This window comes from Pleurodeles waltl, chromosome 9 (assembly GCF_031143425.1).
Source record: "Pleurodeles waltl isolate 20211129_DDA chromosome 9, aPleWal1.hap1.20221129, whole genome shotgun sequence".
NCBI classification, from domain to species: domain Eukaryota; kingdom Metazoa; phylum Chordata; class Amphibia; order Caudata; family Salamandridae; genus Pleurodeles; species Pleurodeles waltl.
In genome coordinates, this window is record NC_090448.1 from 1,085,538,641 (window position 1) to 1,085,560,820 (window position 22,180).

The 22,180-nt window shown below is 45.5% G+C and overlaps 1 protein-coding gene across 1 annotated transcript in view; it reads left to right on the plus strand.

Moving 5' to 3' along the window:
- TYRO3 (TYRO3 protein tyrosine kinase) overlaps positions 1 to 22,180 on the plus strand; it is a 364,403-nt gene that overhangs the window by 201,656 nt on the left and 140,567 nt on the right. Inside the window, exon 7 of the mRNA XM_069208762.1 lies at positions 17,278 to 17,455. Coding sequence (XP_069064863.1) covers positions 17,278 to 17,455 — 178 coding nt within the window. The remainder of the gene's footprint in view (positions 1 to 17,277; positions 17,456 to 22,180) is intronic.

A 22,180-nucleotide genomic window follows, 5' to 3' on the forward strand; every position in this document is an offset into this window, starting at 1 on the left:
AGACAGTATTCCTAGGCCGTAGTATTTTTTCCTACCAACATCAGTCTTCATATCATCTAACCCTCTCTTCCCAAGTTGTACAGTGGCAGGTCTCCGCTTCTAGCACATCCAATTTTACATCAAAAAGGTGTTTCCACTGTCTTTTTGGCTGCATTGATTGTCTTATTTTCTCTCAAATGTATCTAGTGGGAGAGCCTTCTTGATATTGAGCAGCCCCCGCTGTTCCCAGTGGTTTACAAGTGACCTTTAATATATGAAACACAACACGATTCCCACCCTTTGCCTTGCAGTTCTACCAAAGGTCTTAAAGTTGACATGTGTTAGCCAGTACCATTTAATATTCTTCCAAATCCCGAGTTTTGTCGCTATGGTTCAGTCATTGTTTTCAACATGCCTCAGTCTTGTATAAGCAAGAGGGATGCTGACTGCATGCATTTGCATTCACGCAACCTGGTCCACCACGCCACTCATTTCTGGTGTGTGAAGCAAGAAGCTGTACCTGGTGTGCTCCTAGGCCGCAAGGAGTGCCACTACTTGCCTCCTGCCACTTACCTTCTCACCGCGCCTCAGCTTGTAGCAGTATACTAATGCCAGATGCACGAATTTGAGTGTGAGCAGTGGATCCATGTCACCACAATGGTCTAGCAAGAGTAGTGTGGAAGAACAGCTATCAACACTATTACAAATATTCTTAATTAGCAGCGTGGGTACCACCCGCCTGAACACCCACACCACTCTTGTCTTCAGTCCAGTGTTCTTTGCACTGATTCCCCTGCACTGGGCTAGAGGTGGTGGGAGTGTTTCATATCTACCTTAGCAAACCAACAGTCCTGCAGAGAATCTAACTTGCTCTCTAAATTTGCTTGGTCCAATATGAAGTTAGTGTTGTAATAATTTCCAGACCGGAAGTCACTGAAAATGCCATTTAAGCTCCTTACTGCACATTTCACATTTCACCCTGAATGAAAACGGTGACATCTCTAACTAAAGATGCTCAGTTTAACCTATGAAAAAATAGATGTGGTTGTCAGATCAGACCTGGATCGTGGTGATATGTCCAAGGAAAGAAATTTGATGTGTTGTCTGAGATTTAGAACGAAGAACCAAGTGGCGTATATATGGGGCTTTTTGTGATTGGCTGTGATACAGCTCCTGCTGACTCACATGGTGATTTGCCGTGTTACATGCATAATGCTGTGCAATAACACAAGGCCTTCCATTGGCCTAGGGGTGTGGTCATACAACATCCCGCTGGAGAGCGGAGGGCAGCAGTTTGAGTCCGCTCTATAATATGGCTCTAGTGCACCTCCACCACAAGATCACAAACTTTACGTTTGTGATGGACTGAGAATGGACACCTAGCAACAGTGCCGCAGAGTCACATAAAACATTTCTGATGTGTGGCACCACGTGAATGACCATATGGATGAGCCTCCACTTTCTTACTTGGTCATTGGTGGAGGAGCGCCCTTGTACTGTGTACAGTAGATTTGTTAAATGAATAGATTCTCAGAAGCAACCTTTGACTATCTACAATGCTAAAAGTGCATTCCACACACACTTGTGGCTTCTTGTGATTAAAAAAGAAAGATGCTTCTACATTTAGCTGAATCCGTATCTCCAGACCACTGGGGTTCAGATTTGTTTTTTAAGTGCAAAACGCCAGGGTCTAGATAATTCTCATCTAAAAGAGAGTTTTACATTTTTGGAGTAAATTTGGAGGAGGATTGTGCCCTCACAACTTTCTGTTTTTAACCTGCAATTCTAATGGTCGATTTCTAATAGAATATGGCATTGGTTTGAAACTCAAAATCTTTCCTCAGCCTACACAGTAATGTACTTTGTTGTCAGCCTCAAAACCACAACTCTTCTGCAACCTCTTTTCTAATGGACTGAAGCCTGAAACTTGCAACCCTCTCGCCGCTTCCTCTCTAGTCGACTGTTTTGTTAGTCTTACGCTCACCTTCCTTACGCTGCAGCTTTCAGAAGACTATTTTGTGAGTCTCAAGCTCAGCACCTTTCTGCTGCTTCTTCTTCTGTAGTAGTGTTTTTTATCTTACACTCACGATCCCTTACGCTGCTTATTTTGAAACACTGTCTTGTTGGCCTCAAGCTCGCCACTTTCTGCTGCTGCTTCTCTAATAGACTTGGATTTTTTATGACACATTTTATTCCTTTTATTGGTTAAGACAAGCTTTGAGCTCATTTCACATGGACCATAATACAAACAGTGAACAAAGCTAGTAGATTACTGAAATTTGCACAAAGGGGCATGAAAGGTAGGTGCCACAGCCGCTAAAGCAGAGGCACACATCACCGTAACATGTAAGCATTACATCCGCAGTCGCACTTCTCGATCCACACCCCCCCAGATTCGATCAAATTTCTGTGGAATGCCCCTCGCCCTACACACTAGTTTTTGCCACAGGAATCCATGCCTTGAATCCACTACTGTAGAGACAAGGGCTGATCATCCCTCCAGATCTCTTTTGTCAGCCGTATATGCCGTCGCAAGGAGTACTTGGCTAACCGTGGAGTGCTCCACAGAGTCCATTATCCCCAGTAGCACTATTTTGGGATCAGGTTCCAGTGGGACACCCAGTACCTGACCCTTTTGTCCAACAATCAGTGGCCAATACGCCTGCGCCCCTGCGCATGTCCAGATAGTGTGATAAAAGGGACCCCGGTCGGACCCAGAGTGCGGGCACGCAGGATCGCAGGTCCTTCTCTTAGACTATTGTTAGTCTCACACTCACTTCTCTTATGCTACATCTTCTCAGTTGCACTGTGTAGTAAGTCTCAAACTCACCACCTTTCTGCTGCTTCTTGCCTAGTAGTGCTGTTAGTCTCTCACTCTTCTTCATTCTGATGCTTTTGTGGTAGACTATGTTGTGAGCCTCAAACCCACCACCATTTATCTGCTTCTTATTTAATGATGTTGTTAGTCTTGCACTCACTTCCTTTATGCTGGTGCTTTAGAATTGGACTATGAAGTTAGTCTCACAATAGACACCTTTCTGGTGCTTGTTCTCTGATAGTGTTGTAGGTTTCGCACTCGTCTCCACCACGCTGCGTGTTTGCAAGTGTACCTTGTGTTTAGACTCTCACGCCCCTCCTTTACACTACTTCTGTGCTTAGCCTCTCACTCACCACATTTCAGCAGGGCTTTTAGTTCGGATGATGTAGTTAATCTCAGACTCACCACCCTTTCAATGTTTTTTACTTATGTGCCTGGTTCTAGTCGGTCACTTACCACCTTTCGGCTGCTTATTCGAGTGCACTGTGTTGTTAGTGTCTCACATTCAACACACTCCAGCAGCGCCTGGTTCTTGAGGTTACTGCTTTCTTCACATGTGCCTTTGGCTCTAAGGTCTGTAGAACATTTCTGTTAGAAATGTCCACAGGAATGAATGAATGCAGCAGCAACGAATAATACGAACACGAGTCTTCTGTGTATTTGGAGTTTAGTCTTCTCCCCTATGAAGAGGGCCCTCTTTACTGTGAGTGCCTATTGCATTGCATTACTCACAGGGGGGTTTAAGATACCAAAGCATTTGAACTCATTAGAAATCCATCTTTTTGGGTGTCAGTACAGAAAGGATTGACCCTTGGTTGAGAGAGAACGACAGCTCGATGCTTGAAACCTCATGAAATAGGAAAGGGAGCACAAATCTTTGAAAACATTTTTCTGCTTTTTATTATTTATTTATTTCTTTTCTGCGTGAAACATCAAACCTGCCCCCTTGAATTTAAAAATAGCTCTCCCTTTAACAGCCTAAGCTCTTAATTAGCTGAACATTGAGGTACATTCTGGCTCCAGTTTCCCATTTTACTGAACACAGAGCGAACTGTGTAGGAGTCACAGATAACAGGCATCAGCAGAGAGGCTCCTAGAAGGACAGGAATACATGGGAATTAGGGCTAACTGTGCTTATTTGCACATTCTACTGTCTGGACCTGCCAACTCATACTGTGGCATGTCTCACGCACACCCTTCACAACGTCACCCGGTGAGGAGCCGATATCACAAGGTGGCACTATGTGGCGTGCTCCCTTCTCACTGTCACCTAGTGAGAAGCCGATATCACACAGTGGCACTGTGTCACGCTCCCTTCTTATTGTCACCCGGTGAGGACTCAATATCACACGGTTGGCACTGTGTGTCGCGCTCCCTTCTTACTGTCACCCGGTGAGGAGCCGATATCACACGGTGGCACTGTGTCACGCTCCCCTCTTACTGTCAGCCGGTGAGGAGACGATATCACAAGGTGGCACTATGTGGCGTGCTCCCTTTTCACTGTCACCCGGTGAGGAGCCGATATCACACAGTGGCACTGTGTCACGCTCCCTTCTTATTGTCACCCGGTGAGGACTCAATATCACACGGTTGGCACTGTGTGTCGCGCTCCCTTCTTACTGTCACCCGGTGAGGACTCGATATCACACGGTGGCACTGTGTGTCGCGCTCCCTTCACACAGACACCCTGTGAAGAGCCAATACCGCACAGTGGCACTGTGTGTCACGGTCCCATCTCACTGTCACCCGGTGAGGAGCCGATATCACACTGTGGCAGAGAACACAAGCAGGAAACTACTGTACTGAATGAGTTTCCAGTTCGCCTTTTTAATGTCCAGTAAGGAATGTGAAAACACATTGGTGGCAGTCTCAGCAAACTTTTGTTTTTTTGAAAGAGGGGTGGTTGATGGGAGGTGGGGGCAAATGGGAAGAAGTGCAATAGTTTCTGATGAGGTTATGCAATCTGCCTTGCCAGTGGCCATTAGGGTGACTTAGCATGCACTTCTGTAGTTATCATGCACGCCGCCTAGGAGGATCCATGCATGCACTCATGAAAGGGCGATGAAAGGGACACTCCTTCTCCTACCTCGCCACCACCACCTGGCACGGCCTACCCATCCACATCAGACAAACCACATCCCTCCCCAGCTTCACGAAGGACCTGAAGACATGGCTTTTTTAATCCACCTATGGTACTCGCTACGCCCCCCCCCCCAATCCGCGCCTTGAGACCCTAACGGGCGAGTAGCCGTGCTTTAAAAAACTCTTTTTGATTGATTGATGAGTGAGTGTACGAGGCTTGGAAAAGGCAAGCAGATCATTTGGCAAAGAAATTAGCTTAAGACTCCTGATGCGAGAACTTCCAATTCGATCCGTCTAGGTAGCCGCACATCAGAACCCCTGTCCAGTGTGAAGCACCACCCAGGACAGGAAGAAAGGAGACTGCCACGGTGGCCGACACCCCCACAGGGTTTGTGCCCCAATGATCACTTGTTTAACCAATTGTCTTACAGAAATGGGTGGCTCAGAGAGATAAGGCCACCTTCGGTACCGCCCACTAGTGACTCTGGATGGACATAATACCCACCTGTCATAGTTGTGCTGGCCTATCCTGAAGGAACCTTCTCAGGTCTTGGTCTTCCAGACGGAGGCACTCCAAAGAGTGCTAATAGCCTCCTTCCTAGAGGTGCCTTGATTTCAAAACTTTACTAAGTTATTCTCATTAAACCCTCTGCAATAGGCAGGCTTTAGCCTCGCCCATGAACCTACCAACCCTAACACCAGACCTGTTGCCAGCCAGACTGCGCGCTAGTAGAGTGCCCATTCCTTGCTAGGGAATACAGGTGAGTAATTCCACCCCACCTAGACTCGGTTGGGCCAACTGGGAGCGTGCTCTCAGCTTTTGCTGACTCAGTGAGGAGGGACCCTAATGCATGTTTTAGTCCCTATAATTATAACCCTTTCTGGGCATGCAAGCACAAGTGTATCTGTCTTCTTCTGAACAAAATGGCTACTGTCTAGAACTGACCAGTACCGAATTATGGCACTGAAGGCCCTGAGAAAGCAGTGCGTTCAACGCAACTTCAATATTATTTGATGTCACGGATGTCTCACATATGCAATCTCATTCTGCAATACACGGCCCATGGAATACTTGCTATGCAACTGGCTGGACCACACAGCAGGACAGAGGTTTTTTATTTGGTGTAATTCATACATTCCAAAATGCATCTACATCTAAGAAACGCAGAAGTTAATCTCCTTGTCGTTTTTGTGTTGATGAAATTATGAATTGTTTTAGAAATGTTTGTGGTGATCTGGGGTACTTTCCACTACTTTCAAGGAGATTTAAGGCCCACTGCCTACAACAGATCGATTGCGAGCCAATAAGTGAGACCTCAGCAAGGTTTGGCAGTTTTGCAACTTCTGTGTAAGGCACAGTATTTCTTGAGCTTGTGTTTGATTCACTAGTCACTTTGTAGAGGTCCTTTGTTAAACCATGGGCCAGGGTCTTGGAGGGAAGGGAAGGTCACTGATGCCAAGAAAGGGAACATCAAGTGAGAGCTGTTTGTTCTGAGATTGCCTCAGGTTTATATTTTTATATCAGCGTCACTTGGAGGATAGTTTAACCCCTGCGGCTACTCAATTAACTATACACAATCTCTGGGTTAATCACAGAGAGCGGACACACAGGTCGCTATTAGTATAATGTTCTACTAAGTGTCAGAGCGCTTGATAAAGAGGCAAAACGTGTACAAGCCATTAGAGGGGCTCATGGAATTTTGGTTTCAGGAGCATAAAAATTGCTGTATGTCAAAAACGATATGCAGGGTAAGGTTGGCAACTGAGGGGGATTTCCCCAAAACAGTCGATGCCGCCCATTACTTGGCGGTAGGGGAACAGTGGGGGCTCCGTCGCCTCAACGGGGTCTGTCAGTGCAAACCCCTGTCATAGTAACCTGATCATCACCTGGGCCAGGTTTCAGTGACGTTCACTGCGGGGTACACAGGGCAGGGAGACTATCACTAGATTTCTCTGCCCAGAATGAGAAAGACAAACTAGAATGCCTAGTTGGGTCAAACAAGCACGGCAGCTGCTCTTCTCGCTGCTTTGGTTCATTCACGCCAAAGCCAGAACAGTGGCACGAAAGGCGGAGATAGCCCATCAGGCAGGCAGGGAGGTCATATTGTGATTGGTGGTCCTCCACCAACAGACTGGAGATGGGGGTGATGTAACTGTTTCAGCAGGTGGCACAAATAGGTCAGTCTGAGTCATGTTGATGGTGCACTGCTTTTGTTTGGTTTTAAAGTGGCACCTGTCACGTAATCCAAAGATCAGATTCCCAAGATGTAGTCTTTAATTGTGAATGTATGCATCCAGTGGAAAGAATTTGGAAGGGCACATATTGGGCTACAATTAAAACTGGCAGGGCGCTAATACCCTCCAAGCCAACCTGGAATGAGCAAAAGCAACCTCTGACATGTTTTCCGATGTCATTACATCTCTTCAGAGGCATTTAGCTTTGTCCAGACACAAGAGAGGACCCAGTATAAGTCAAAACAAAACCCTTTCAGTGTTAGAGTGAGGCATAAGTTATGCAAAACAGAAGAGAACTCTAGGTAGTTCCCAAGTTTAGGTGGAGAGCAGCTCCTGCAAGGAGCACTCTGCAACACCAGCGACACTCTAGGTTTGCTAAGCTCAAATGTTTGTTTTTCTAGCAAAGTTTTTAAATATAGGATTGGCCTATGCTTAAAAACATTGCTAGAAAAGCAGACATTTGAGGTGAGGAAATCTAGAGTGTCGCCGGTGTTGCAGAGTGCTCCTTACTGGAGCTGCTCTCCACCTAAACTTGGGAACTACCCAGAGTGCTGTCTTGTGTTATGCATAATTTATGCGTCACTTTAACCCTGTATCGGAACAGAATAACTGCTGATTGTGTAATGTGGGCCTGTATTGCAGTTGAAAGGTTCTGGTTGTGTTTATAAACCACAAACCCGAGATGGCAATATAGGACCATATGAGACATGTTAGTTGTTAAGAATTTTTTGTGTTACATGTTTTTTTTTTTTATTGACTTCAGTACGTTTTTTGAAAGACTTGGTGCATTTCAGCGCTTTCCATTTAGTATTCAATGTTTGCCGAGACTGTAGATAAGTCTGTCAATACTTTGATTGAGAAATGTGTTTTTTAGAGATAATGTGCTAATATTTAAAACGTGTTTTATGCAGCAACGTGCATTACTACAAGTCATACAAGGTGCACTGTAGGGAAATAAACCATGTATTATAAAATATTTTTCATTTGTAGCACTTGCACATTTTAGAGCAGGTTTGACAAGACTTAATTAAAAAAAAAAGTGCAATGTGGGAAGCGTAAAAATTTTTTGCTGACACTGTCCTGCATTTACAATATTTGTTTTCACACACTGGGGAGGATCCATTTGTAGATTATTCAATCAAGGATGGGCCTGCAAGTGTGAGCTTGTCAGATGTGCTGTTTAATGCTCTGACAGTAGCACTGTCATTGTGAAAACATTTGCTTTTTAACAACTCTGTAGAAAGAAGAAATATTGAGTTAACCATCCATTTAACACTTTTACTTGTTTAGGGAAGTTAAATATCCTATAAATTAATTCAGCTTTTTCAACTACAGGGCATAATTCACAGTTAATACTTCTTTTCAGTGAAATGCGAGTTTAGAAACCACTGGCAACATTTATTAAGAAGGGTTACACAGTGGCAAACATTTAACAAGAAGGTTGTATCTCTCTCTCTCTCTCTGTAAATAACTGGTACTCATGAAGATCGACCAGTTCCTTTTATCTATTTTCCTAAATATATAAGCGGCACACCAGGAGTTCAAAATATTAGATATATTAAACTGAAAATAGCAGCAAAATTAAACACCAGTGCGTTTCAACCTCTTAGTCTTAGTCACAGGCGTGTTGAGACAAAATTCCCAGGAGCTTAAACTTCTTCTTTTTTTCATTAAAACTTCTCATGCACAAAATCAGGCATAGGACCAGCAATTTAATGTGCGAGCACGTGCAAACGTATGTTGGCTCAGTTTAATGAAGAAATGGTACATGGCAGAAAAGCATCATTGGGCCTGATCACGTCGCTTTACGTAGGAGATTTAACCCACCCCAGGTTGAGTCTGCAGTCAGAGTATAACTACAGTTTTTGCTCAGAGTATTCACTTCTGTCCTCTTTATATGGAATACTCCTTAGGCAGGGCTTCCATGATGGGGGTACTGAAAGGAAAGAGAGCAGGGCTAACCTGTTGAATGTTGTACCGGAAACGAGCAATAGTAACCAGGATAAATGAAAGAAGTGGATGTTGAGTAAAACCTTTGGGTGGGGGGCAGAAGGTAAATATTGGAGGGAGTTCAATTCTCCCTTGGCCGACCCTCGTCGTTGCCCAAGAAATGCAAGACCTACATCTAGATCCATTGCGTGCACCCATTAAGATCTACAGTATATGCGTGGCAAGGCTATCTGCAATTGCGATACCCCAAATGACTGGAACCCTGCAAAATTTGGTGGTGGTCCGGAACACTAACCTTAGTGTAGCAATCTCACTGGCATACTAAGGCCTTAAACAGAGCAGTGGTTTTTAAAGAATGGATGCCCCGTAACCTAGAGGGCTCTACATTATTCACTGAGTGCCATTATTTCTCACTGATTACAGTGGGGCATATCTACTGCTCGGAAACACTTCTGCTTTGGTCTTTTAATCATGTATGATGTATGCATCCTATTTTGTGCAGAAGCTATTTGAATTTGCCACTTTCTGCCCTTACTGACAGAATCATAGGACACAATGGGGGTCATTCTGACCCCCGCGGGCGGCGGTCGCCGCCCGCGTGGAGGGAGCCGCCATATGGCCGCTCCGCGGTCGAAAGACTGCGGAGGCCATTCAGGCTTTCCCGCTGGGCTGGCGGGCTACCGCCAGGAGGCCGCCCGCCAGCCCAGCGGGAAACCCCTCCCCACGAGGAAGCCGGCTCCGAATGGAGCCGGCGGAGTGGGTATGTGCGACGGGTGCAGTTTGCACCCGTCGCGTATTTCAGTGTCTGCATTGCAGACACTGAAATACACAGTGGGGCCCTCTTACGGGGGCCCCTGCAGTGCCCATGCCATTGGCATGGGCACTGCAGGGGCCCCCAGGGGCCCCGCGGCACCCCCTACCGCCATCCTGTTCCTGGCGGGCGAACCGCCAGGAACAGGATGGCGGTAGGGGGTGTCAGAATCCCCCATGGCGGCGCAGCAAGCTGCGCCGCCATGGGGGATTCCAAGGGCAGCGGAAAACCGGCGGGAGACCGCCGGTTTTCCGCATCTGACCGCGGCCGAACCGCCGCGGTCAGAATGCCCTGCGGGGCACCGCCGGCCTGTCGGCGGTGCTACCGCCGACCCTGGCCCCGGCGGTCTCAGACCGCCGGGGTCAGAATGACCCCCCATGTGCTGTTACCTCTATTCTGTAGACTTCTAGTTAAGGTTTTGAAAGGCAGATCCACTCTTTTGCACTGTCTGCCCTACACTTCAAAGTAAGGACCCTGGCTCCCCAGGATCCACCTGGTTAATGTGGTGCAGGCAGGAAGCCTGTAACTGAGCAGTATTGGAATCCGGCGGATGGATCAGTCTTCACCCCTCTAGTGCTAAGACGCTGTGGCAGTGAAACTCCTTAGTCCTGCAGAGTTGCAGTGATGCAGTGGCCAGGCAGGAGAATCAGCTGTTGGTCAATGCAATTTAGTATGCTATGCTTGCTATTTAGTATGTTATACAGTTTTTGTGTAGCAGAGCAAACTTCTTGGTGCTGTGGGTGTTCTTGGATTGCATACCATTGTCACTACTTTAGAGGTTTTCCCAACGAAGGCTACCTTGTCCATGTGGGGTCAGTGTACTGTGATATTCCCGTGTGGGGGTGCTCGTGCGAGTGGATGGAAGTCTGGACCTGTCACTTTCCACCTAACCTGCCCGGGCACAGAGTTGTCTGGTGGTGGATCCATAAAGAGGGAAAGAAGAGATTGGGTTTTGTGACCTTTCACCAAAGAGTTGCTAGTGCAAGTCGGTCTCCAAACCTCAGAGGACCTCTGTCTTCCTGTACCGGTTTCGTCTCCACCTAGGTGTCACTCTGGCGTTCCCCCCCCCCTTAACTTGCAGTCCCCTCCTCTGCAATACCCAGTCCCACAATTTCCCCAAGTGTGGATTAATCCATCCCTTTATCAGTGTGTAACTGTCCAGCTGACCTGCAGCACAGTCCGTCCCAGTTTCCATGTCCATGCGCTGCTGCTTGTAGGCACTGTGCATGTGGGTACATGTGCAGACTGTAACCGATGCCAACTGTGAAAGCGCCAGTCGTTGCACATGCATTACTGATACCATCAGGTGAGGATGCCGGTCCAGGTGGTGGGATTACCATCTGGGGTGATGTTAATACTGTCCTTCCTGTGCCTTGGCCGGTTAATCCTGTACACCGGTGTTTGTAAAGCGAGATCACAGGGTGAGTAAAGGTGGATGTGCTGCTGTCATTGTTCACTAAGGTAGCTGATCACGAGGCATGTGAGCACATAATGCATCTCCACTTGTATTACTTTTAAGAAATCCTGGTTCCTCAATCATGTTGAATTGTAGCTCGGTGTCAGAGTATTATTTTGCCATTGAATGAATTGACTTGAATATCTTGGTGTTCCCCAGCTTGGTTGACTCGCTCAGTTATTTATGTTCAAGTGTGGTGTTAGTGTTTGCTGGCCGCTGCCTACCTCTGGTTTAAATGCAGTCATTTGGTTGTGTTTGCTGCAAGTGAGGTGCATTTTGTGGGTTTCGAACAGGCGGCGCAAAGAGGCAATTTTTAAGGCGCTTCTTAAAAAGCAGGCGGTCCTTGAATGAGTGTTTATCATGGGCAAAGGTATTAAACCTGCTCTTCGGACAAGAAGGGCTTTTTCTGGCTTGTTTTGAGGTTTGGCTTACCCAGAGCTGCTGCAGCACTCATTCATGCCTTTGGGAGATGTTGTACCGTGGTTGGGAGGCAGCCAATAGCATTTGTGAGCATCCTTGTAAGGGTTCCCTCGGATCTTTTTGTGTGTGGGGGTGATGCTTCAGTGCCCCCGCTCCTCCGTCTGCTTACTGCTTGGCATTTCATTTTCTTAATGACTGCAGATAAGCCAATGCTCATTAATTATAAATAATATTAACTTGTTTATATAGCATTTCATTCCGAAGCCCTGCTGATTCTAAGCACTGAAAATAATAGGTTTCAACCAGCACTGAAAATAATAGGTTTCTTTTTAAATTAACTTGTACGTGTTAATATAAATTGCCTATCCAGTGTGGCTTGACAGCAATTTACTCAGTTTAATGATTGTAAATTAACCAGCGACAGAAGGCTGGAAGACCGCTCTACCTTACCAGGAATGAAACTTGACCTTCAGATCACAGCAGATGGCATCAGGGAGCTCTGACTCACTGGTCCATTCAAGAAGTAACTGACCTGCAAAACTGGTCCTTTTTAAAAGGGTGTCTTCTGTAGATTCACATAAAAATGGTGTAAAAAAAATAAAATTACACATGCCCAAAGTTTTTGGTTTTTTTCCTTAGGAGCCCACAAACAGCAGTGCCTATTCCTGATTCCACTTCACGCCTCTTGCCACCACCACCATAAACTTCCTGTCTCCTTAGCTCACTCTTCTAGTTTCTTTTTGAAACCCACTTTGTCCCTTTGCTATTGTTTTCCTGTCTTCCCCCTTCTCTCCTTCTATCTCTTGCTCTGGGTCAAAGACGATGATGGAAAATAAGTCCTCCCACCCCCTCCCCCTTCAAGAGTCTAACTATACAAAGGGATAGGGGCGCAAGCTTCGTCCACGCTTCACACATATCACTTGAATAAAATAACTTTACCTGCTTCATTTCGGACAGGGCACTGCCAGATAAATGGTCTGGCAGTACAATATCTGGCCCACACTCATGCTTGAGGTGGAAGGAGTGATGTACCTATTGAGTGACGCTGGCATTTGCCCCTAAGAGAAAATCTGTATGCAAAGCCATAGGAGGTTTCTAATCAGTACCATCGGTGCTTTAAGTGGGCCGGTACCGTCCGGTACTGAGTACTTTTCAAGAAAAGCATAATACTTTTCATTAGAGAGTACCGGCACTTCTCAGAAACAAGCAGGTACCCTGATACAGAGCACCTGCACTTCTATTTTTTCATTTCAAGCACTGAGTACCACACAAGGAGATTTGGGGGGACCGATATCTAGATGCCGTTGTGACTTACCTCGTTGGTGACCAGTCCTGTGTTTTTTCACCAGCTGTACAGGTAGATTTTGAGAAATTTAGCGCATGTCCCGGTTTTTTAGGGAAGATGGACTGAAAATATAGAGAGACATGTTTTTTTATGTGCGCAAAGGCAAGACGCGCCTGTAGCAATTCTCGGAGCACAATTTAAATAACACCCAGGCTGCCGGATTTAAAAACTGCTTTTAATTTAGTTCCTTGGTGCTTCATTGCCTGTGTTTCTTTGCTGATGGGCGCTGACATTTAAGTCATTTTGTGCCCCTAGGTTCATGTAAACGTGTAGTCCTTCTTCCATGTCTGCTAAATGCCCCGCTTTTTTGGGGGGAGGGAGGGGTAGTGGGGGGGGGGGGTTGTTCTACACCTGGTCATTCTATGGATGGACACTCAGTCCTGGATTTCGGATCTCTTCAATTTCAAATGATTTAGATGACAACCTGAACGGTGGGTTGTAATATGAGATATTACACCCTTATTTTATATACGGATGTAAAATGATTTTATTCCCTGACGTTTGATAAACCCCTAAAAGGGAGGTTGGCGCCCACCACTTGCAGCCACTGCCAACTGTACAAATTACTCCCAGCATACCCCATCATGTTCACCCCTTCTCTGGACTGGCACTTATTTGCTGAGAGCAACCAATATGACAGGAAACCGGACTACCTTTTAATAATACGAAGAAGCTACACGTATTACATTTTTAAGGTGATGGTGTTTTGGCACACCGTCCTGTCGCAGGTAATGATTTTTCTTACCGAATCAAAGCAAAACACAGGTATTTGGGTACTGGGTCGCTAAATTATTCAGTGCTGCGCGAAATCGTGAAAGACTATATTTATCAGCAGCGGGGTCGTTTGGCAGAGTAGCTGCTCCTAATTACAATCAGGACGTTTATGCGCTGGAAAAGGTGAGTAATATTTAAATTAGGCCATGACGGTCGTTTGCTCGTGTTTTGTGGCTGAAAGGTTGCTCACTGCCGTCATCAGGTGTCGCTGTGCTGTTCACGCTCCCGTCGGCACCTCATGTGTTATAAGTGTCACGCTTGGGGGTCACGATGCACAGGTGCCGTTCACCGGAAGAGCCGGAGCCACGTGACCTGTGTACAGTACGACATTATTCCCTTTGGAGCATGACAGTAGACGGGTATTGTGAGATTAAAAACACGCTCAGACTGCCCCTTTTGTCGGTCAGTCCCAAAATCCAACAAAACTTGACTTCCTGTCTACAAACCACTTCGTGAGTCAGTCACAGCACAGTAACAGACAAACCTGTCATCACAAACTTTCACTACTAAGGCGCCGTCACCGTCTCTTGTTGCGACACACCGGTTGTCTACCCGAACTATTAACCGTGCATGACGGTGTTGGGTGTTCACCGGAGTGCGCGATTGAACTGAGGTCGCAGAGGGTCTTTGTAGAGTGGAAAAGGAGCAAACATTTCACTGCAAGGTATGGGGTAAATGCATGAGAGAACGTGTGTGTGTGTGTCTCCTTTTAAAAAAGAACGATCTGGGTTCTAATTCCTAGTTCTTCGGCTCTTGATTACAAAACATAACTGGTAAAATTAGTTTCTCAGCGTTCTCAACTTGTTAATATTTTTAAATGGCTCTAATGTAAATTAAAAAAAAACTCACCATGCTCTTCTGGTTCATTATCCCACTCAAACACCAAGACAAACCACAGGCACTAATCTTCTTTGTAGACGGCCATTCCTGCAACTTGCTTTGGGCTGAATTAAATAACTAAAACAAACATTATATAAATCTCAGGGTTGTTGAAGGACTGGAGCTCGTCCTAGTTCTAGGTGTGCCTGGTGGATGCTAATAACTGATGCTCAGCGAGATAGGTGGATTTTCCTAGGGTCATACAGTTCAATCTCCTGGTTCCAAGGCAACCACATTGTTGGGCTACACAATGGAACACACGAGAGGGGAAGTGTGATGGCTTAGCTAACACAAATCCGTGAGGATTTCTTCTGGTGTAGGCAGTGCCACAATACATGGACTCGCTCACAGCCAATCACAAATGTCAATTTGGCTGAGCCTTCCGGTTGGGGTATGTTTTTATCAGACGGTGCTTTATAGTCTACAAACAGACCTGTGATTGGAAGGTGGGTGGTCAGTGACACAAGCGGTATGTGCTGTAACAGCGTGGAGTGTGTTGGGAGCCATGATGTAACACCCTCGCCTTCTGGGCTGCTGACAAACATATTTCCTTGCCTTTATTTTTGAAGAATGCCAGTCAGCTAATTGAATTCCCTGGCTAGCCTGCAATCCCTATCCGTGCAGCAAGCATTGAGAACCCCAGGCGTCCAGGCTTCTCTATAGCAGACATTTCTCTCTCCGCCGACCTGCATAGCGACGTAGAGGTAAGTGGAAGAGGAGGCAGAGGAAGGGAGGTGTAAGTACCTCATTGAGTCCTGATCGGTGACCCTGGCTGGGCCCGCAGTTGCTCCGTGGTTGTAAGGACAAGTGGGAGAGGGGACACAAATGAAGGAAACCTTAAGCAGAGTGCGATCCGTCGCACTGTTATTGATGTTACCATAACCGCATAACTGGGGGGCAAAAACTTTTGCACCTGGCTTTTACCATCCGAGACTCCACTCTGTAGTCGTGAAATGGCAAATCCCATTTATTGGTAAAGTCAGTGTTTAATTTGTGCTTGTTGTTTCCGGTGCTGAGTACCGGCACTTATTTTTGAGGGCCGGCGCTTATTCTTCTGCCTCAAGCATTTGCTGAGAGCAAAAGACACATATGGGAAAGATGGAGGAAGAGAAAAACGTAGAAGCGTCACAATTGGAGAAAGCAGAAAGCTACAAAAGTGAGCTGTAGGGACAGGGAGTGCCTTGAAATGGATTGAAGACGTCTGGGATGGCTTCAGGATTATGCTGCCGCAGTATTCCGTGCACCCACATTTATTTGCAGCTGCGCGTTTAAGAGGAGGGCTTTGGGCACCGGCACGTTTTTATTTACAAATTAAGCACTGGGTAAAGTTGCAATGTGGTTGCCCCTCCTCTGCATTTGGCTCCCCCATCAGTTCTCCTGACTCCCAAAAGACGAGGTTGGTTTGAGTGTGAGAACAGGGGAGTGACATGGTGTGAGCTATGGTGGCTGGCCAACTGGCATCCCCCTACCATAAGATCTGGCTATGGATGGTGACTAGAATGTAGTTGGGTCCTGACTCCTAGCCAACCTGACTTCCTCTGTTCCCATGTTAGTGGAAGAGGGGGTTGAATGATGTCGCGAGTCAGCACATGTCCCACAACATGTGCTGGGTGAGGCTGTGTCTCAGAAGTGTCACCTCTAGTGTATCAGCGCCAGATTAGGTGTGGCCAGAACCCACAGACCCAAAAGGCGGTGGCAAGCCTCAACCTTCCAGCTCCTCTGCCAAGCTGCCACGCCTACCACGACAGAACAGGAAAAGTAGTATTGTGTTTGCCTGATGTGGCCACATTCACTGTCCTCCATGGATCTCCAGCGAGGCATCCGATTGGGTGGCAGATATGCACCATCAGTTTGCATAATTAGATACACTGTGGAGCGCTTGTAGCAAATAGCAAAGCAATGCAGTTACAGAAATAGTTTACATCAGGGTTAGAAATGACAGGGGAATATTTGGTGATGACATTTGTCACTTCTATGCCTTCTTTCTTCTCATCAGACACCAATACAGTGTTTTGCCAATTAGTGTCTGCGCCTCTTAGTGCCAAAATGTAACAGTCGACAACAAAGTGCTCCTCTCCATCTGCCCACAGTCCTATTTCCTCAGTTCTCGGTTTTCTTTCGCCCGGTCTGCTGTGGTCAAAACCATCAAACACCCATCCAAGCATTGCCTTTCATTTTCATGGCATCTGAGAAAGCTGTAGAATGATTGCTTTTCTATCTCACCAACTGTTCATGGTCTTCAGGTGCACTTCACTCTCATGGCTTCCCCTCTGCACCTTCCCCCGGCCTGTCACCATTCCACAAGGCTCTGTCCTAGGATCATGCAGTATCAATTTATGTAACTTCATTCCCCATCTGTTAATGTGTTTATGTAGCGCCTTGAAGACCTGCACAGCTCTTCTGCAAGCGGGGCTACTCCAGCCCAGTTAATACGAAGGGTGACGTCATTGGTTCAATATGATGATTCCAAGCCATATTGCTGTGTACTGAGTGAGTCCAATGCCTGTGTTTTTTGTCTTCTCCCTTAGGTTACCGAGTCCTTCAGCGCCCATGAGTTGCCTTCAGTGGTGGTCTCTGTGCCTCCATTTGATGCCATCTTGCAAGATCTTGAGCCGTGCAGAAACTACAGCATCCGTGTCCAGTGTGCCAATGAGATTGGCTCTTCCCCGTTCTCACCCTGGGTCAGGTTCCAGACTCAGAAGTCAGGTATGTGATGCTTAGTTAGGACTATAAAACCTGTGTCCTCTGGTTCTGATTTTGTAAGGTGACCATTTTCCCAGATTTGCCCGGACAGCCCGGGTTTTAAAGGACTTTCCCAGCGTCCCAACACTTTTGGCTAAAACAACTAACTGTTCCGGTTTTCAAGAGAGGGTTGAGTGAACCTGCACACTTATCACAGTGTTGTACAGCCTCACATTTCAACTGGCCCTCGCTCTCAAAAACCGGGACTGAAGATCACTTCCGTGACTCGAGCAGCACAGAAGGACTTTGTGAGGTGCGAATCAGGGCTGCAGAGTTCGTAGTCCCAGCCCACTCAATTGTGGATATATATATAGTCCTACTTCTATGTCTCTGCCAGTCTCGTTTTTTTGTTCTGAAAATCTGGTCTCCCTGTGTTATTGTCATGCTGTACCCAGTCTGCCATGCCAAAGCACATAAGTAATGCAGCCCATAGCAGTGTGTGTTTTACACGATGAATGCATTTGCAAAAATAGTGGGTTGCGGAAGGGCATCTGTTAATAACAGGGTTACATTCACTCAAATTTCCTAGTCAAAATCACAGTTTTGTTAGCAGCATCTCATTAACATATAAGCAGGGCCACTGGAATTATGCGGTTGTGCGGCCGCGCTGATTTTCACATAATTATAGATTTGCCGCATAATCCATCATCTGCCACATAATCTGCAAATGTTTACAAAAAAAAAAATTCTTCCTCAAACCGTTCAAAAGTTACTAAAAATAGAGCGACGTGTTGCTGTGCAGTGGAAGGACATTTGCAAGGTTTGGCTGGTCAGCTTTCTGTTGGATAGTACTATATTTGGGTGTTTAACTGGTACCAATGAGGTGCTGCCAATGTGTAGACTGTGTTACCAATTTTAAAAATAATGAATTAATGAAGTAAAACTAGTACAAAATGTGCCACACAATGCCGCATAATTTGTGTTTTCTTGCCGCATAATTTACTCAGTCCTGCAACATAATTTGGCCCTCTCTTGCTGCACAATTCCAGTGGCCCTGCATATAAGCAAGAGTGATGGTAATCATTCCCTTCGAGTATGTGCAGTCACCTCCTGTGTGGTTTGATCAAGAGTAATAGTGCCCCTGGCCCTTGAATAGCGCTTGTTTGTCATTGGCTTGACCTTGTAGTACTACGTGTGTGCTTCATTGCTGCCTTCTAGGTGCGTTCGTGGGGTTGCCCTTCAAAAATCACTTGATGGCATTGGTAAATGTTTTACGGTTGTCCCTCCTTGAGGCTGTTTTTTTTCATACCTTGCAGCCCCATTACATGGATTATTGCACAATTGCCAATATACTTCAGCGTGGACAAACTATTTCCTTTGTCTCTCCCTTTTGTGCTGTGTGGCAGCCATTACGCTCACAGCACAAACAGGCACAACAGCGTGAACTCAATCAGTGGTATTGGAGTGCTGGTTACATTGTTCACAGTTACCTAATAAGGGTTATTTCTTGTGGCTCTCCCCTTAAAGCACTTGAAATTGGTAAATGCTTTAGGTAAACCAGAAAACCTCAAAGCAAAAGCAGCTCTTCCGACACAGCGTGAGAGCCAATATTACAATATTCACTGCACCCGGGAAAACTTGACCCATAATGCTTTGGGGCTAATTATATAGCTGCATGACCGTGTTTCTTACAAATGCTATTTTCATTGTGGTGTCCTAAAAGGGCTGTTCTAAGCATTAAGCCAACATACTATAATATTCACAGCACAAAAACTCGCCCCATACAGTCAAATCAACATATTAAAATATTTGTGGCATGGAAACTTGTTAGTAAATAGATAGTTACACTGCATTACTTTCTCCCATTCTTTTTTCATGTGGTTATGCTCTCTAAGGGCTGACTGTATGATAACATGACCATGTTTCTTCCAAATGCTATTTTTATTGTGGTGTCCTCTAGAGGCTGTTCTGGGCATTGCAGTCAACATATTACAATATTCGCGGCACAAAAACTCACCCCATAATGCTTTGCAGGGCATTTCTTATACAAAACATTTTTGCTCATAACTCAGCCTGTGATGGTCCTAGGCTAATGGGACCACCTTCAAAACACTCTGTCTACATCATCTCTGGGTCCCCGCACTAGGTTAGTGGGGGGCCCAAAATAATAACCCCTCCCACCATGCAGTGTCTTTTTAAGCTTTCTCATGACTACAACTTTTGTCTTACAGCTGGGAGAAGTTTTGTTTTAAAGGCCTTGTTTGTAATATGATTGCAGTAGGCCTGCTAACCCTAAAACGCACTCCAGGGGCAAAGTATATGGTTACACTGCATTACTTTCTCCGTTATTTTCATGGGGTTATGCCCTGTAGGGACTAACAATATGGTTACTTGACCATGTGTCTTACAAATGATATTTTTGTTATGGTGCTCTTTATGAGCTTTTTTGAGAATTACAGTCTAATCCCTAAAGTTTATTTCAGATAAAGGTTTATATGATAATTGTAAATGTTTTAATAATCTCTCCTTATTACAATTAGGACAATAATTCGGGTCAATTTAACATCCTTATTACAGTATGACTGAACACTCTTGATATGTTTGGGGGACCCTTCTAGTTTATTTCTACTCTGTGGCTGTCTTGTGTCTTTTTTGGGGGAATTGTGTTAGCTAGCCAGCTACTCTGATGGCGGGTGATGAAAGTGGTATTCTATTGAAATTAGGATGCTAAATGGCAACAGTTTCATATTTTGCTGTAGATAGAGGAAGAAGGTAAATGAAAGTGATTAAGTTATATGCAGGGACACTGGAAATATATGGCAGGAAAAGACAAATTATGAGGTAGGGTTGACCAGTTTATGTGGCAAGAAAAAGTCCAGTTATGAATTTACGATGTCAATAGCTCTAACTCGAGCAAATGCGAGACCTATTACATTGCAAAACTTTGTATGTGTAGGATAGGATGTAAGTGACTGCTATCTATTTACACATATAAGTGAGACAGTGTCTTCCTTTTTTCCTTTTGTACATAGCCAGGAGAAGTCTAGTTTAATGAAGGTCCTGATGAAGCATTAGCGAAACATGTTGACCACACCACTGGGGTTAGGTGATATTTCCCAGTACTCCAGGCTTTTCCAAAGTGGTTGAGCGTTATCCTCTTTTTCCACTTTTGTATATTTTTAATCTTGATCGTTACCCCTTTTTCGTATAACCAGTAAACTAAGATTTTGTTTAGGGGTTTCTAATCAATCTTAAATTCTTTCACTCTCCTGCCTTAATGAGTGTCTGACCTCAGTGAACTTAACGGCAGCCACTTGTGACATTTAAAAAGATCTCCGGCAAAGAGCCCCCGAAAGGGGAGCCCGTCAGATATTGCACCAGCCGGTCTGACGAGGAGCTTCCCGATGATGAAGCATGACACTCATTTGAGTGTGTGAGGGCTCTTGCTCCTGAAACTTTAATTGTCCCCCTAGAGTTAGGAACAGTGTACTTTTTTGTGTCTATTATCCGCATTGGGAGTACGTACACTGGACCTTTAATTCTCCCGATCCCTCTTTTTGTTGATACTCTTGCACAGTCTCCGCTGTGGGATTAATCTTCTATTTATTACTCACCCAGTGTCTTTGACACCATGGATACTTTCCAGGGTTTGAGTTTTGACGATGAAATGGTTGCAGCAATCTTGCAAACACCGTCAATTTTAAACAATGATGGGGCAGCTCCAATGGGTAGCCTAAAGGAAGATTGGGACAAACTGTCCACCTTGAAACGTGACCTCATCAAAACCGTCATGCACGGGACTATAATGACCGAATACCTGAGGGCTAACATCGCTCCCAATGGCCTTTTAGTGTCCAATATACCCAGGATCTTCCTACAAGACCTCGCATTTAGGAAAGACTGGGCACAGATAGCTTGGAAATGCACCAGAGACTGGCTAGTACTCATTATCAATACTTCCAGACGGTTGGCAGACACCATCACTATCCAGATTAACTCCTTAGAAGGTACATTGAGAACCACCGTGACTCTGGCTGCATTCAAGACTCGGCTAGCTGAGATCAATACAGAATTAAACGAGACCAAAGTCTTTTTGACTAATCAAAAAATTACCAAACTCCAAAAAGATATTACCAGATTCAGCCGGGAAAAAGTCTATCCCTACACCCTAGAGGATTTCGAGATAGATGGTCAGTCTCGTTCATCAGACGATTCTCAATCCTCCTATAAAAAATCACGTAAAATTAGCAACAGTTCATCCTCGGATGGATGGAGTACGGATGAGAATTCATCCACTCCACCATTTTATAATTACTCCCCTTTCCCTGTCAATCAACATGTACCCTGGCAGCCACCTTATCCCTTCTATCAACCACGCCCCTTTATGCCATACGTGCCTTTTTTAGGCAGAGGCCGGGGCAGAGGGAGAGGCAGAAGAAGAGGCAGAGGCAGACGTGTTCAATGGGCCATGGAAGAACCCCAGATGATCACCAGAAGCCAGGGCAAGAACCAACCTCCGAGAACCTAGTAGTGAATCTTTCTACTAGGCAACTCTCTGAGATCGAAACCAGGGTACTCAATCGAGGTCTGGGCTTTGTCCCCACACCGACTGAAGACTTTTTCAGGCTTAACTGTGAACTCTCACAATTTTTTCGTAAGATTAGATTACAAATTTACTTTTCAGATAAACCATCTGACAGTACTCAGAGGGATTCAGGACTTAGGCCTAACTCGATTTTTACTCCACCA